The sequence below is a fragment of the Lepisosteus oculatus genome, chromosome 7 (assembly GCF_040954835.1).
Source record: "Lepisosteus oculatus isolate fLepOcu1 chromosome 7, fLepOcu1.hap2, whole genome shotgun sequence".
Taxonomy (NCBI): domain Eukaryota; kingdom Metazoa; phylum Chordata; class Actinopteri; order Semionotiformes; family Lepisosteidae; genus Lepisosteus; species Lepisosteus oculatus.
This window is the reverse complement of record NC_090702.1, coordinates 51,695,479-51,710,576: the sequence shown is the minus strand read 5'-3', so window position 1 is coordinate 51,710,576 and position 15,098 is coordinate 51,695,479. Positions and strand designations below refer to the sequence as shown.

The 15,098-nt window shown below is 42.2% G+C and overlaps 1 protein-coding gene across 4 annotated transcripts in view; it reads right to left on the bottom strand.

Annotated features, from left to right (window-relative positions):
• lrmp (lymphoid-restricted membrane protein) overlaps positions 1-10,289 on the bottom strand; it is a 39,549-nt gene extending 29,260 nt beyond the window's left edge. For 2 of the 4 annotated variants that reach the window (XM_069192727.1, XM_069192730.1), the window contains exons 1-5: positions 10,162-10,288; positions 8,667-9,292; positions 7,701-7,811; positions 4,295-4,475; positions 169-230 (exon numbers count right to left, since the gene is read on the bottom strand). In XM_069192727.1, the coding sequence (XP_069048828.1) occupies positions 169-230; positions 4,295-4,475; positions 7,701-7,811; positions 8,667-9,261 (949 nt within the window). In that variant the 5' untranslated portion in view covers positions 9,262-9,292; positions 10,162-10,288. Of the gene's footprint in view, positions 1-168; positions 231-4,294; positions 4,476-7,700; positions 7,812-8,666; positions 9,293-10,161 lie in introns of all 4 variants that reach the window. The other 2 variants (XM_069192729.1, XM_069192728.1) reach the window with 2 other exon arrangements.
• Positions 10,290-15,098: the final 4,809 nt, after the last annotated feature.

Sequence of the window (15,098 nt, the reverse complement as noted above, 5' to 3'; positions counted from 1 at the left end):
TGCTGGACGCAATGCAAAAGAAAGCCGTTAAGCTCAGGAGCACAGGAGAATATTTTAACCCATAGTCAATACTATGACACCTTAGTATTAACAGGTAATACTTATTCCCAAACATTTGTGTCAGGTGTTCACTGCTACAGAGCTAGGACTTTCCTGCAAGGCTTTCACCTGAAAGACTGTCTGACAACTTCTGTGAGTCTTCTGTTTCACCTTCAGCTGTAGTCTCATCCCTGCAGAAGAAAACAGTGTTTGAAATTAAACTTTTAATCCTTTATTCCACCAGCCCCTTATAGAAACACTACCTTTTCACTGAGCATTTGGAGGATCCTTGGGCTGATTTTGAATACAGTAAAACACAAACATAGCGGTTACAAAATGTCTTATCAGCTGCACTATTTTTAATGGATAACATAACACTATAAGTCATAAGAATAGTCAGCCCATTTGGTATTTAGAAATTAACGGGCCCAAGGATTTCATGGAGCCATTTCTTGAAAGAAACCAGGGTACTGACTTAAACAAAATGGCTGGGTTGCTTATTTCAAACTCCCACAACCCTTTTGGGTAAAGACATGACTCCCGTTCTCAGTTTTCATGTACTGTGCACATGGATGGTATTTAGACTTAAATTCAGCATTTATCTTATGAAATATTCAGATCTTTTGAAGCCATAGTAATGAACAGTAAGTCTTTATCAGTTCTAAAGGTTTTTGAGGTTTATTAACATCTCAGAATTACAAATCTGAACGACATTTGATCCCAGGATATTTGTGACTTCAGAGCTCCAACACTTCAATTACATGTAAATGCCTTAAGGTCTATATTCAGTACTAAAGAGATTTAATTCCTTCAACCTGCATGCATATTACTTCCCATAGTGACGGCAAAGAATTCATATTAAAGCTCTCGCCAAGGCACTTTCTTATATTTCTTGTCTTAAAACTTCAGATTTACAGTAGAAAGCATACCTTGCACTAGTGAAAAGGGGAATGCACTAATGGCTAAGTGATTCTGCAATTTCATAGGGCATTAACATATTCAAGGCCATCAGTTCAACATCAATGCCATTCTGTCCAGGGTATTCTGTAATGGGTTTTAGTGACAGTTTCCTTATGTACATTCCTCAAGAGCTTCTCGCAAAGTGTAAGCCTGATACATACAGTATGCACTACCATGATCATATAAAGCATACTTCTTTTAACAAGTAGTTCAGGTGGGTAGCTGCATCAGCATGCGTAGGCTGCAAAGGAACAAGTAATAGGTTTATTCCATGCTGAAAAAAAGAAGAAAGAGAACATAACGTTTCGGCCGTGGAGCCTTCTTCAGGTGACACCTGAAGAAGGCTCCACGGCCGAAACGTTATGTTCTCTTTCTTCTTTTTTTCAGCATGGAATAAACCTATTACTTGTTCCTTCTTTTAACAAGACAGGAAGGAGGAGACAAGATGCAATGGAGAAAAGGTCCTTTTCTGAAAAGGTTAAATGTCCTCTTCAGATGCTGATCCATCCATTTTCTGACTGCTTTATCCAATACCGGGCTGCAGGAGACCCAGCATGCAACAGGTACAAGCAGGGCCCACCCTGAACGGGATGCCAAACCATCGCAGGGCACACACAGACGCAAACATGCACACACTCGCACCAGGGCAAACAATCCCAGAGGCCAACTGACCTACCAGTAGGTCCAAATGACAGTGGGAGGTAACCGGACCAGCAGGAGGAAACCCACACAAACATACAGATAGTACTCAGGATCTGGAATTAAACCCAGGTCCCCAGAGCTGCAAAGCAGCAATGTTAACCCCTGCACCATCCTCTCCAGATTGATTTACAAATCTGTTACACCTACAGTTTGCTATAGAAAAAAAAATCTCCAGTTTCTCTCCCACAGATCATATGCTTTACCCATCATGCACTGAGGAACAAACATTACACCAGAACACATTTTTCTGTGTGTTGCAAAGAGAACAATCAGCTGAACAGATAACTGAAACCCTCCTAAATTTTCTCATTTATTTTAGCCGCTTATCTTAAGCACCAATACCCCCAAGTGGATTAATATAACATGGCATGCGGTTCTATTAGAAATACAGACATTTCCAGCAATCAGAATTCAACCAATAATCTACCTACAGGAATAAGCATACATGCCCAGGTCAAGGAATACCTAGAGAGTTATAAATTAATATACTCAAAGTTACTCAAAAACAAATACAATTACCAAGATAAAGGAACAAGTAATAGGTTTATTCCATGCTGAAAAAAAGAAAAAAGAGAACACAACGTTTCGGCCATGGAGCCTTCTTCAGGTGTGAGAGAGACAGGGCAGTAGGCAAAGGTAAAGTAGCGGGAGAACAAAGGTTGAGAGGGAGGAGGAGTGAGAGGCGGGAGCAGGGGGACAGAAAGAGAGGCCAATCAAGAGGTGTGAAGTCAGAATGGGTGCAGAGAAGTGTGAAATGATTCTCTGCACCCATTCTCGTTCATTCCGCATTCTCTTTCAATAATCTTTTTTACCAACAGGTCAGTGGAGTTGCCATGGGCACCAGAATGGGACCCAGCTATGCCAACATTTTTGTCGGCTGGGTAGAAGAACGCTTCTTCGCTTCCTACACTGGCTATGTCCCTGACCTCTACAAACGATATATCGATGACTGCGTCGGTGCCGCCACATGCTCCAACGATCAGCTTGAATTCTTCCTGCACCATTTCACCAACTTCCACCCGTCCCTCAAATATACGGTTAACATTTCTTCCACCACTCTTCCGTTTCTAGACATCCACTTGTCTATCAACTACCCCCGACTGTCCACTTCAGTTTATTACAAACCCACGGATTCACACAGCTACCTCCTGTACAGCTCATTTCACCCCAACCACACTAAAAACTCTCTTCCTTTTTCACAGTTCCTTAGGTTACGACGATTATGCAGCGACGACATCGACTTCGAAAACCAAGCCCTCGAAATGTACTCATTTTTTATCAACAGAGGATACCCCAGCAGTGTGATTGACAGGGCCCTTGCCCGAGCCAAAAACACCCCCCGGACCATCAACCCGATCAGGAACTCCCGCCGTAACAACCGCATTCCTTTGGTGCTTCCTTACCACCCTAACACACTTCCTATCCCCAGGACCATTAACCAGAACTTTTCCATCCTACAGGATGATCCCTCCATTGGGGCCCTCTTTTCTGATCGCCCTATCATCTCATATCGCCGACCACCTAATCTGCGTAACCTCCTTGTCCACAGCTCCCTTGACCGCCCTCAGCAACCATCCACACCAGGCACTTTCCCTTGCAAAAGAGCTCGCTGTATCACCTGCAAGTACACAGCCACCACCACACTCATTCAAGGCCCCTCAGGACAATTCCGGATCACCCAGACAGCATCTTGTACCTCCAGCAACCTTATTTACTGTATCTCTTGCAGTAAATGCCCAGCCATCTACATTGGGGAAACAGGAAGGAGACTCGGAGACCGCTTCAGAGAACACGTCAGGGCTGTGAAGATTAAAGATCTCTCCAAGCCCATTGTTTCTCATTTCACCTCTGACGGCCACGACCACTCTAATCTCTCCGTCTGTGTTCTCAAAGACGGTTTTCCGAACTCATACATCAGAAAGACCACCGAAACTAAAATTATTCTGCAGCTAGGATCACACATTCTCCCTTCCCTTAACGACAGATTACTGTTCTTTTAAATTTTCTCCATTCATTGGAAGTTTCATTTCACACTTCTCTGCACCCATTCTGACTTCACACCTCTTGATTGGCCTCTCTTTCTGTCCCCCTGCTCCCGCCTCTCACTCCTCCTCCCTCTCAACCTTTGTTCTCCCGCTACTTTACCTTTGCCTACTGCCCTGTCTCTCTCACACCTGAAGAAGGCTCCACGGCCGAAACGTTGTGTTCTCTTTTTTCTTTTTTTCAGCATGGAATAAACCTATTACTTGTTCCTTTGCAGCCTACGCATGCTGACGCAGCTACCCACCTGAACTACTACCAAGATAAAGGTTTAGTTCAAAGCACAATTCCTGTATATGATATGTAAGAGGTTGTGAATAAATGGAGGTAGTAAACTTTAAATTCTCATGCAAGGCGTTGATTCACGAGCACTTTAAATTACACAATGAACCCTTTCTTTTAAGTAACTTATTTAAAATATAACAGATGCTGTGGAAACAACCAACTTAATTTTTACTTATGGAAAATGATCTTGAACTTGCAGCTCAAGAGGCCAAAAGCCTGTTTCCGTTAGATGAGGACCAGTTGATTAACGTCTCGTTAATGCTCTCACCCGTGATTGCGACAGTCATCGATCCACTCTCTCATGATGGCGTGGTAGGTCTCCAGGTCGATGGAGATGTCCCTGTGTTCCGGGTCCAGCATGTTGCACAGCTCCTCCAGGCCGCTGTCCTCGGATTCTCGGCTGGTGGTGTGCCGGAGGTAGTCGACGATCCTGGAGACGGACACCTTGCCTGGAACAGACGGGCGACAGTCTGCCTTCAGATCACTGGATGCCATCGGCGAATTTTCCACGAGCCCCGTACACGGATCTTCAACAACAGATGAGCCTGACAGATTGACCACTTCAGAAATCAACCAAAATTAAATCCGCCTACTTGTGCGGTGGAAAAAGAACAACCATACGCATTTCTCAGTGAATCACACCAGCCACCAAGGAATTCAAAACAGCAAACATTACGTAAACCTTATGTATACAGAAGCCTTATCCCCCCCCAGAAACACTAGCACACATACAAAAAAGAAAAGATACAAAATGCACATTGATGCCTTTTAATTTATTGAAGCCATCAGGTTGGACCTTCTATAATACTGAAATACACAATGTAAAATATACTTAAGCTGCCCGAGTTCTCAAATATCTAAAAAAGTTCATTTTTCAGGAGCACAGTTTTTTTATGGCATTGGACGCTGTTATGGATCTTCCTGAGAAGCAGGTAAGCAGGTGTTGCTATGGAAATAATATTTGCAGTCCTCTTTTCCCTCCTAAAAAAAGTGTTTCAAATTGCTTTCTGTTGATCTTAACCAGTTTACCATGTAAAAGTCAACAAAGAGCTTAGAGAAGCGGGCTACTTCCATTTGAGAAATAACCAAAAGGCAAGGCAGCCTGGGGCCTATGGTGTCTCACTGCTCAGTGATGCACCATTAAGCACAAAGTATAGCCCAGGGCCTCAATACATGAATAAGAACAAGTTGTGACACAGTCAGTCAGCAGAGCTTTTAAAGAAAAACTCATTACATAATAATGATTTCTACACTGCCCTGTGTTGGGGAAATGATGCTTGCATAAACTTTGTTCCCTTTCTGTGTATCCTGAGTAATGAACATCATAGTGCAAAGCACGGTATGACCATTTTCTTATCACGCATCATAACAAAGCACTGCCATTGAAAGAAAAGACACAGCAAGTTTACAGAAAGTTTAAAGAAATTTCATAGCAATATACCTCATTCACAGTGGAAAATAAGAGCAAAACAGCAGGGAACGGCTCTTAGTTTCAGGCATACTTCTATAGACACTACAAAGATGACTTGACATTTTATGTGAGGTGACAAGGCCAGCAGCTGTATTACCCCGCAACTCGCAACTGACAAACCCACTGAACCTCAGCAGTGTGAGTCTGGTCAGTACCTGGTTGGGAGACTCCTGGGAAAAACTAAGGTTGCTGCTGGAAGAGGTGTTAGTGGGGCCAGTAGGGGGCGATCACACAAGTCTGTGTGGGTCCTAATACACCAGCATAGTGACAGGGACATCTTACTGTAAAAAAGCACCGTTCTTCAGATGAGTTGTAAATCCAGGGTCCTGACTCCTTCATTAAAAATCCCAGGGTGTTTCTCAAAAAGAGTAGGGGTGTTACCCTGGCGTCCTGTCCAAATTTCCCTCTAGCCTTTACCAATAATGGCCTCCTAATAATCCCCATCTCTGAACTGGCTTCATCACTCTGTTCTCCACCCCACTGATAGTTGATGCGAGGTGAGCATTCTGGCGCACTATGGCTGCCGTCGCATCATCCAGGTGGGGCTGCACACTGGTGATGGTGGAGGGGAGTCTGTAAAGCTCTTTGAGTGGAGTGTCCAAGAGCGCTCTATATAAATGCAAGGAACTATTATAAGGGAATTTCAAGTGACCTTAAGTCTGAAATCCATCCATAATTTTCTCTCTCTCTTCATCAAGTACTGTACATGGTTGTGGGTGAGCCAGAATCTAACCGAGCAAGCAAGCAATCAGGTGGGAGGCACCCTAGACGGGGTGTCAGTCCATCCCAGAGCACACACAGACACACACTCACACCAGGGCCAATTTAACAGGAGCCAATGTACCTACCAGTATGACAACCGCAGCTCAGCCACACCTGGATTCAAACTCAGTTGCTCACAAGCTCTGAAGCAGCAGAGCTTCTTCCCACACAGCGAAGAACTCCACAAGATCCAAAAAGACAGGGCCACCCACGACTAATAACTCATCTCTATTCTGGTTAAAAGGTGGTGGTGATAATTTCTGTAATTCTCTGTAATTTCTGTAATGTCTCTAATCTCTGCCATTCTGCATCAATATTAGTGGGAGCCTGGCCAGTTCTCCATCTGATAGAAAGATCCTTTTCCTGTAGGTTAAAAGCTGGTGGCTTTAGGATTCACACTTTAGGGAACACGTGCTGCCTTGTGACCAGGCTTTAATCATTGTTGCTGGCTACTCCAAAGCTGCAGAGATATTAGGGAAAAGTAATTGGACACAAGTATGCTGATAGTACAGTAAGTATTGTAGTGCGACCAACCATCTGTGTATCCAACTGGGATTTGTGTATATGAGTGTGAGCTGGCAAGCCATGTTTGACCAGTTAGAAACCAGTGGGAGGATGCTGCCATTTGAACTACAGTGTTTTAATTATTAATAATTCAACACCAGCAGATTTATGTCCCATAAACCAGACCAGTAGTTCTCAGCTCTAATCCTGGGGTTGTCCAGTTCTTCAGTGCAGGATAATTGACTTTGATTTTCTATTTGATTTTCTTTCCACTCTTAAAATGTTGAATGGGGTTTGAAATTAGTCTCGCCACTATACCAATTACAAATGGCACTGTAACTTCTGAGTTTCAAAGCTCCTTCACTGAAGTGGCTTTGCTGAAATATAAACTATTTCACCTCTGCAGTACAGCCAAAACATGCATTATGGGAGTGTCTGATACATTGTCAGTCATAACTGGCCATATTTCATAATTGTATCACCTGTTAAGAACTGTTTAGACAGAAATATGTAAGTGAGCAACAAAATAGACCGATTGTAATGCCATAGTTCCAAATTGTTGAAACAATTTGCCCAAAGTAGGGTGTTTAGCAAACCAAGAACTGAGTGCATGAACATTACAAATTGCTAAACATGTAAGCCAATCAGTTAAAGGTATGAATTAGCACCAGGTATGAATTTGTTACAGCACAGTTGTAACAAAAACACACAGACAGGAGCTCTGCAGGATCAAAGCTGGTCCCAGACAATTACTCTTCTCATTGAAGATACAGTAAATGCACTCTTTTAGACCAGACTTATGCTCTGTTTCCTTGTTTTATAGGGATTTAAGTCACCCTTCTATTAACCTGAACCTTTAAGAAGCCATAATAAGACAACCAGCTAAAGTTGTTCCTATTAGTTTATAAATCAGCCTGGACTAAGAAAATACACTTACCTCTGCGCTGTGTGTCACAAGCATGAAAGATGGTGTCCAAGAGATCCTCTTCACAAATCAGGCTTATTTCTGAAGCATTGTCTTTTCTGCACCGAGATGAAAGTAGATTACCTAAATACAAAAAAAGGCGCAATTTGTAAATTAGCTTTGGAATCACATCATCTCAGTGCAACCCTGCGAGACTCTGCAGTGCAAATATACAGCAATATTATGACAATTAAAATCATGTTTGATCCAATTAAGAAAGGAAATCTGTGCTGGTGTCTCGCAGGACTAAGATGTGTAAAGCACTTAGACCTTTGATAACAGTGCTGTCTTTTGCCGATCTGATTTTCTACCAGGAGGATCTCGCACAACAAGATCTTTATTCATTAGAAGTCTCTGCACGAGCAAAGGCTGAGTTATTTTTTACCACACATTCACAGGAGGATTTAGACAGGCATTCCATAAATATTCTTTTGATAACATCAGTGATTCAGGATAACAAGTCCACATGCAAGAAGCGGTCAGGATGTCTTTTTCCGAGTGGGCAGACAGACTGACCCTGAACCATCTACATCATAATTGAATTCACTTCTGAACAGTGAAGGATGCATACCTGTGCCTCATGATCCTATTTTGCAATTGATCTCCCCCCCTTAAACTGTACAGCATAAGTAAAAGCATCAGGTGGGTAGCTGCGTCAGCATGCGTAGGCTGCAAAGGAACAAGTAATAGGTTTATTCCATGCTGAAAAAAAAGAAGAAAGAGAACACAACGTTTCGGCCGTGGAGCCTTCTTCAGGTGTGAAGAAGGCTCCACGGCCGAAACGTTGTGTTCTCTTTCTTCTTTTTTTTCAGCATGGAATAAACCTATTACTTGTTCCTCATAAGTAAAAGCATTACACTGTTACATTTCCCTCTGAACGCTCAAATGCAAACAGAGCTGTAAAATAAAAACGCCGAAGGGAAGGGCAGGTTTAATTACCGGTGCCTTCCCCCATGGAGAGTCTTTTCACTACCAGAGCTTGGTAGGCCCTGTCGCACTCCTGCTTCTCGGGGGAGCTGTAGAGGTGGACACCGCGCGACACGAGATTCCCCTCGTTTCTGTCCAGACTGGAGCTCCTGTCCTCTGCTCTCCTATAGGTGGGGCACTTGGAAAAGCTGAAATAATTCTCCCCTGTCTGGGAGGTGGGTGTTGAGCAGCTCCGGGACCACGGCCTAATCTGCCAGGGTCTCCTCTCCCCTGTGAGGCTTAAGATGGTATAGGTGGCGTTTGCTGGAGACACTCCATTGGCAGAGTGGAGTGGAAACGCTGAGCCGTTTGGGGTCATGACCTCCATTCCGGGGCTCCTGAAGCACGGAGAGTCGCCCTCCTTGTTCCTGACCGTCCGTTTTTTCAGGATAGCCTCCAGGTTCCTCTTCAGGCTGGTCTGGGGGCTGTCGTAGTTCCGGGATTGGAATTTGGGGATCTGAAAAGGCGAGTTAGCCTCTTGATCCCGTCTCTGAATGGTCTGGATCTTGCGGCAGATGCTGTCCACTGGATTGTGGCGCCTCTGGCCGGCCGTGAAATCCGAAGTCATTGTCAGATGCTCTTTTGCGGTCTTCCCCTTTCTGGAAAACAGTTGATGCAAAAATAAAAACATTTGTAGAAATGTCACAATTTAGAGCGCTAAACCTAAAGAGTGGACAAAAACAGACTAGTGCCAATTTTTCAGCAGACATCCTGTTTAGAAATTAATGACACACGTTGTTTCCACTGAGATGAGTGTGTACCTTTGAATTTTGGAAAGCCCAGCCCTTGTTAGTACACATGCTATCGAGATAGAACAAACTAGCAGTGAACCAAATAGTACAGAAATTCTCCATTGTGACTTCATGAATAGGGAACAAGTTCTTCACCATCATTCACAACATTTTCATTTTACCTTGAGTATTATTATTTGTGAAACATCATACAATTTAGCTGCGGTAAAGGAAAACTACGGTTTACAACTAAGCGACTGAAATTCCTTTGAAGAGAGACGAATGGAACACAAGAGTATTTGTCTACGAGGAAAGCAAAAACGTTAAACAGCTTATTTCTAAAAAAAAGACATTGAAACGCGAGCCATAACTATTTGCCACAGTACTATTTAGAACCAGCAGTATTATTAACAGCATCAATAATCCATTGATTGTGCCTGTGAATTAAAACAATTTAAGCACGGCGTGGCAGTCAGTGTAAGGAGTCAAACCAAACATTTGAAGTTTTTTTTTTATCAGTAAACGAGTTCAATTTGCTAAAAGATGCGTTTCTAAATAAAAAAAAAGAAAAGTCTGGGGTGTCCATCCGTTTTGACGGAAAATAATTTTAGTTCAACTCAGTCCTATGCAGTCAAAGCGTTTGCTTTACTTTTGCGGCTTGAGCAGTACACAGACATTAACCTTTTTCACTGTATCATTACAGAATTCGTACTTAAAGCTGCTGCAAACAATCTTACTTTTCTTATTCTTCGCGCTTCTATATATCACCCGGGCTTGGAATATTATCCGGTCTACCAAGAAATCCAGAGTATTTCCCAAATAGCCATATGATTTCAAAAGAACGCGCCAACCTGACGTACGTATTTAAAAGCCCAGCAGTCTTAAGTACTACTGCAGTACGTCCTCATCCTCATTATCATACAAGCCAGTAACGCCCCCTCGTGGCTAATGAAAATGTTGCGTAAGAAATAATAAAAAAATGACTTCCTCTTCTACAGACATTAGATACTGCATACGATTTCTAAATGTGTTTCCAGTGACGTCACATATACAATTAAAATGACTATTCATACAATGCAGTGATACTCTCCTTTAAAATAATTATTACACGACAGCAGCAGACTACTGTTTTCTCTTGTTTGAACGCATGATAAACTCATTGTTAAGTCATATACTGTATAATACTGACGCAGTTACCCACCTGAACTGCTTTATATATAATACTGTACAGCTTATAAATTTAAACTTAGAATGCACGGAATATACCACCTACTGCCAAGTCAATTAACTAAATTGTTAACTCTAAATTAATATAAATATGTGGGAAATATTGTTTGTTTAATCAACATTGAATACATTTATATTTTTCCTGTTTTGATTATTGCATGACAAAGAACTAAGTGTCATTATTATGTTATTATTACTGATATATGGTGTCCGGAACAATTATTTCCTCTTTCCTCCTTCACAATGTAACTATCTTCTTAGTAATCAGAAAATCCTGTACAATGTGTGTTCTGGTCTGGTCTGTTTCAGGGCCTGCGCAAGGTCCAGATACATGTGTTTGTGTGATCTCCATTGACTGCTTGGTGTTTTGTCAAAGTTTACTGTAACATGTGGTCGGGTTTTGCTCATTTTAATCTGGAGGTGCTCTGTACATCCCTGATGTCTAGTTAATAAGCCTGTCATACCTTATTTAAGTAAATAGCTTTATGAGACAGCAGTGTTAGCACCTTTGAGCCTGAGTTAGTCAGATTTCAGAAGCAAGGCAAGCTAGACTTGGTCAGTACTGGGATTTGAGACCTCCAAGGAAATCTACATTTCTACTGTAAGTGTTGGTATACAAGTTAAATTTCTGGCCCAATACCTTAGTATGATCATTAGTGGAAGCTATGCTGTAGGAGACACTGTTCTGCAGATGAGATGTTAAAGCAAAGTCCAACTTGGAGATTTAAGATAAGAGTAAATGTGTTAACCCCAGTGTTCTAGCTTAATTCCACTGTGAGCTTGCACAATATGTCCTCCCCAAAGTTCCCATTGAATTAATTTGGAATAGCAGATTCTTTCTTCTCCACCTGATTTGCTGTATACCAGGGCTGCTGGAGTCTACTGGCTGCCAAGGTTTCATCTAGGTGGATAGAACACTTCCATGACCCTCTCCTATAGCGCCGACAAATATGGAAATTTCTTAGTTTTAACATGATAGCGTACTTGAATCAAAACCAGTCTTTATGTAAATATTCAAATCCTAAGGGGTTCCTAAAATTTTTTCAGCGCTCTATTGTCATCCTCTGCCTAGCTGGAGAGCCACGGAGGGAGCTAGCATTGCCATGGCACATGGCGCCGTCTCTTTTCCCTGTCTGTTTTGCCCATTGCCATGGAATTACAATCAGACAGGAGCTCTGTATAACCTGGGGCAATTTATGAACACGCCGGCATCAGGTGGTTCAGGTTGCTCAAAGTCTGCTTGGACTAAGATCAGTTCTCTGGTGTATTGTTTGCATGGATTACTGGGTTCCTGTCACGATCGTAAACCCCTCCTCTTAAGGACGCTCCAGCCCTTCCTTGTTTTATACTCATCTCCCACACCTGCCTCCGGTTCCAACCCCCCGAGCTATATAAGCCAGACGTTCCTGCCTATCGGGGCTCAGTTTGGAAGATGGACGCCCGGAAGCCTGCCTATCCACGAGTCCCGGAGCGTCTCGACAGCACAGGCTTCATCACGATGTCCTGACCTACTGAGTCCGGGATTAGGGAGTGTCTGGTCCTGTTACCCCCCCTTTTTAATTCCCCCGACCCTCCGCCGGATCCCGCTCCGGCTTTTATCTCTGTTTGTCTGTCAGGATGGATTACCCGGTCTTGGACATTTGCTACACTCTTGGATTTGCCTTGGACTCCCTTGGACTGTTTGCCTCGGCCACACCTCCCCCGAACACCAGTGCACGATGGACACGCCCCCTGTTTTCCTTCCAGCACCTTGCGTGTCTTTTTTCCCACGTTTTCTTCACTCCCCCCGGATTGTGTTGTCTGCATAGGGTCCTGAAAGAACGCTTCGTGACAGTTCCCCAGAATCTGTTTTCCCGACCGTGTGCTTCTCTTGGATTCCTGACCTCACATTTGGTATTTACTATGCCTTTGGATTTCTCTAGCACTCTATTTCTGGCTATGGACTTGGCTTGTGTTTTGACCCTGGCTTTGGATTTCCTTGGTGCTTTGCTTCCAGTTCCTTATTGGTTTTGGACTCTGATTTCTATGCCCTTTGACTGTGTTTGCCTGCCTGTGTACTTTGCTTAGCAATTCCTTTGCTTACTGGCCACACTACGCTGCCTGCTCATGCCTGCTTGCTTAGTTCTGACTGCCCTGCTTCATTACTCATCTTCCCCTGGGTTTACCTCTCGCACAACAGACTGGTGCTTAATTCCATCTTAAGCAGAAGACATTACGTCTAGACAGTATGTGAAAGCACTATGGGACTCTTTAGGATGAAAAGGGCTTTACCAGAGCAAAGAATTATCATTATCATTTGGCAATAGATCTTCCATCCCGGTTCTACCTTCCCTGGCTTTTAAATCAGCAATGCTGAGCAATAGTCACCACTCATTGGTATTCATTTTTGTGGAGGTAGATTCATGTCTTTCCATCCAGCTCATTCCAGTTTATATTTTGGGTATGTTTTTTCAAATCAGATCCATATCCAATCTATCCGTATCAAGCAAGAGGAAAATGGGCTGCCAGCTCTTAATGTAGAAGTACTGTGTTGACCTAAGATGAAGGCCCAAAGCATCCACACAGATCTTTCCTTAAGTTATTGGGAGCCCCCTACAGATTCAGAACATTTTAAAATTGAAAATAAGTAACAGGTAGACATTAACTGCTCAGTGCTTGTGTTTATTGTATTTAATATTTGACATTTTTGACACTCTTTATTCCTTGTTTGCCTGAAAATGGAAATAAAATAAACACTGACTTAATTACTTGTGCGCCTTTATAACATTAGAAGCGCATTCAGAGGATGATTTCATCTACGGAACGTGTAAAACGTTTTAGGTCTATCTTTTCATTCCAGATTGAAATAAGCAGCCTGCAGAAAATAACAATAGCAAGCATTCTTAGGGGCCTGATGAAAATGACAATAGTAGGCATTCTTAGTAGCCTGATGAAAATGACGATATCCTTTGTGATTGCTTCTTTATGAATGCTGCACTTCTTTTAAATCGCTGGCAGTGATTTTGTAAGATATGCAATGAAAACAGTATATGTAGTGAAGTTTTTACAACTGTATTTCTACACTTCTAACCTTTAGTATAAAACAATGGAATTATCATTTTATATCGTTAATAATTTATTTGCATTGATACATTTTAATTTGTAAAATGTAACATTACCATACAATGCACTCATAAGACCTCTTTAAGAATGTATTACAAAAAACATATTGCTGCTCTGACATCAGCAAAGAGATAAGTAATTGATCACTCAAATGCACTCATGAGAGACCAAAAGAACTTTGCAGTCTTGAGCTGAGAAGACTATAGACCTGATTGAAGTATTCAAGGTCCTCAAAGCATTTCAAGACCCAGTAGTAAAACACAAACCAGAGGACATACAGTACGCAGAAACTAGAGGGATGTGCATTTAACAGGAGGCATGTTTTAAAAAAGTCTGGAACAAGCTACCCAGTCATGCTGTCAAAGATGGGATGCTCGTGTTTCATTGAAGATATGTGGAATAAGATACAGCATCGAATGTATCTATAGTTGTGAATGCATTATTTGCCATCTGATGAAGATCTAGTGGGCTTATTTTTACCCACCCATCCATTTTTTATTTGGTTGCCTAGTAAGGTTTTTGGTGGCCTATTTTATAAAAAACGATCAGCATATAAAATTACAATTAAAGTCCCCTACCTCATTAGATAAAGTACAATTCTCCTGTCTAAATGAAGTCAAAGAGTAAATGCATTTGCATTAACAGTATGTTAATAACTTACATTAAAGTCAAGATTAGGGCACAGGGAATCTCCTCTATGGTGTTTTGGAGGTGGTGTACCATAGAAGCTGCCAGGTTTTGGAAGAGATGTTTGATTATATCAACAGGAGTCTATAGACTCCTCTGCACACTGCAGTGTACTGTGGTAAACAGGTTAGTCTAGTACTATGATGCCACTACTGCAGTTGATTTAAATGGGATTATTGCCACCATGGTTTCAAAATTAGGTGTCCTGTCAAACTCTCAAAGACACCAGTGTGAAGTGATGTGATGGTTCTGGTTTGAAAGCTTGCAAAGACAGATTCAACATCATCACCTTGGTGACCATGAGGTCAGGCCTGTGGGAGCACTGTCGCTCTGCCTTTAGTGTTAAACCTGTCCTCCTTCATGTAATTTGTTCATACACCTTTACTGACGTGATAAATTCATATTCACACACTTATTCCTATTTGCCTTTCCCTCTCCAGTATGGATTTTGCCTTGTGGAAGATATGAATGAACTTTATGGACCCCACCTGTTCAAATAGAAGATGTGGAGTCCGCAGTAGCAGGAATCGAGCTAGGTGTCTCATGCTCATCAACCTTATTTTGTGTGGAAATAATCTTTTGAAAAAATATAATCGGTTACAAAGAATGAATTAACTCATTTAAAATGGAAAAAGTACAAACTGTAATTCTTTATGGA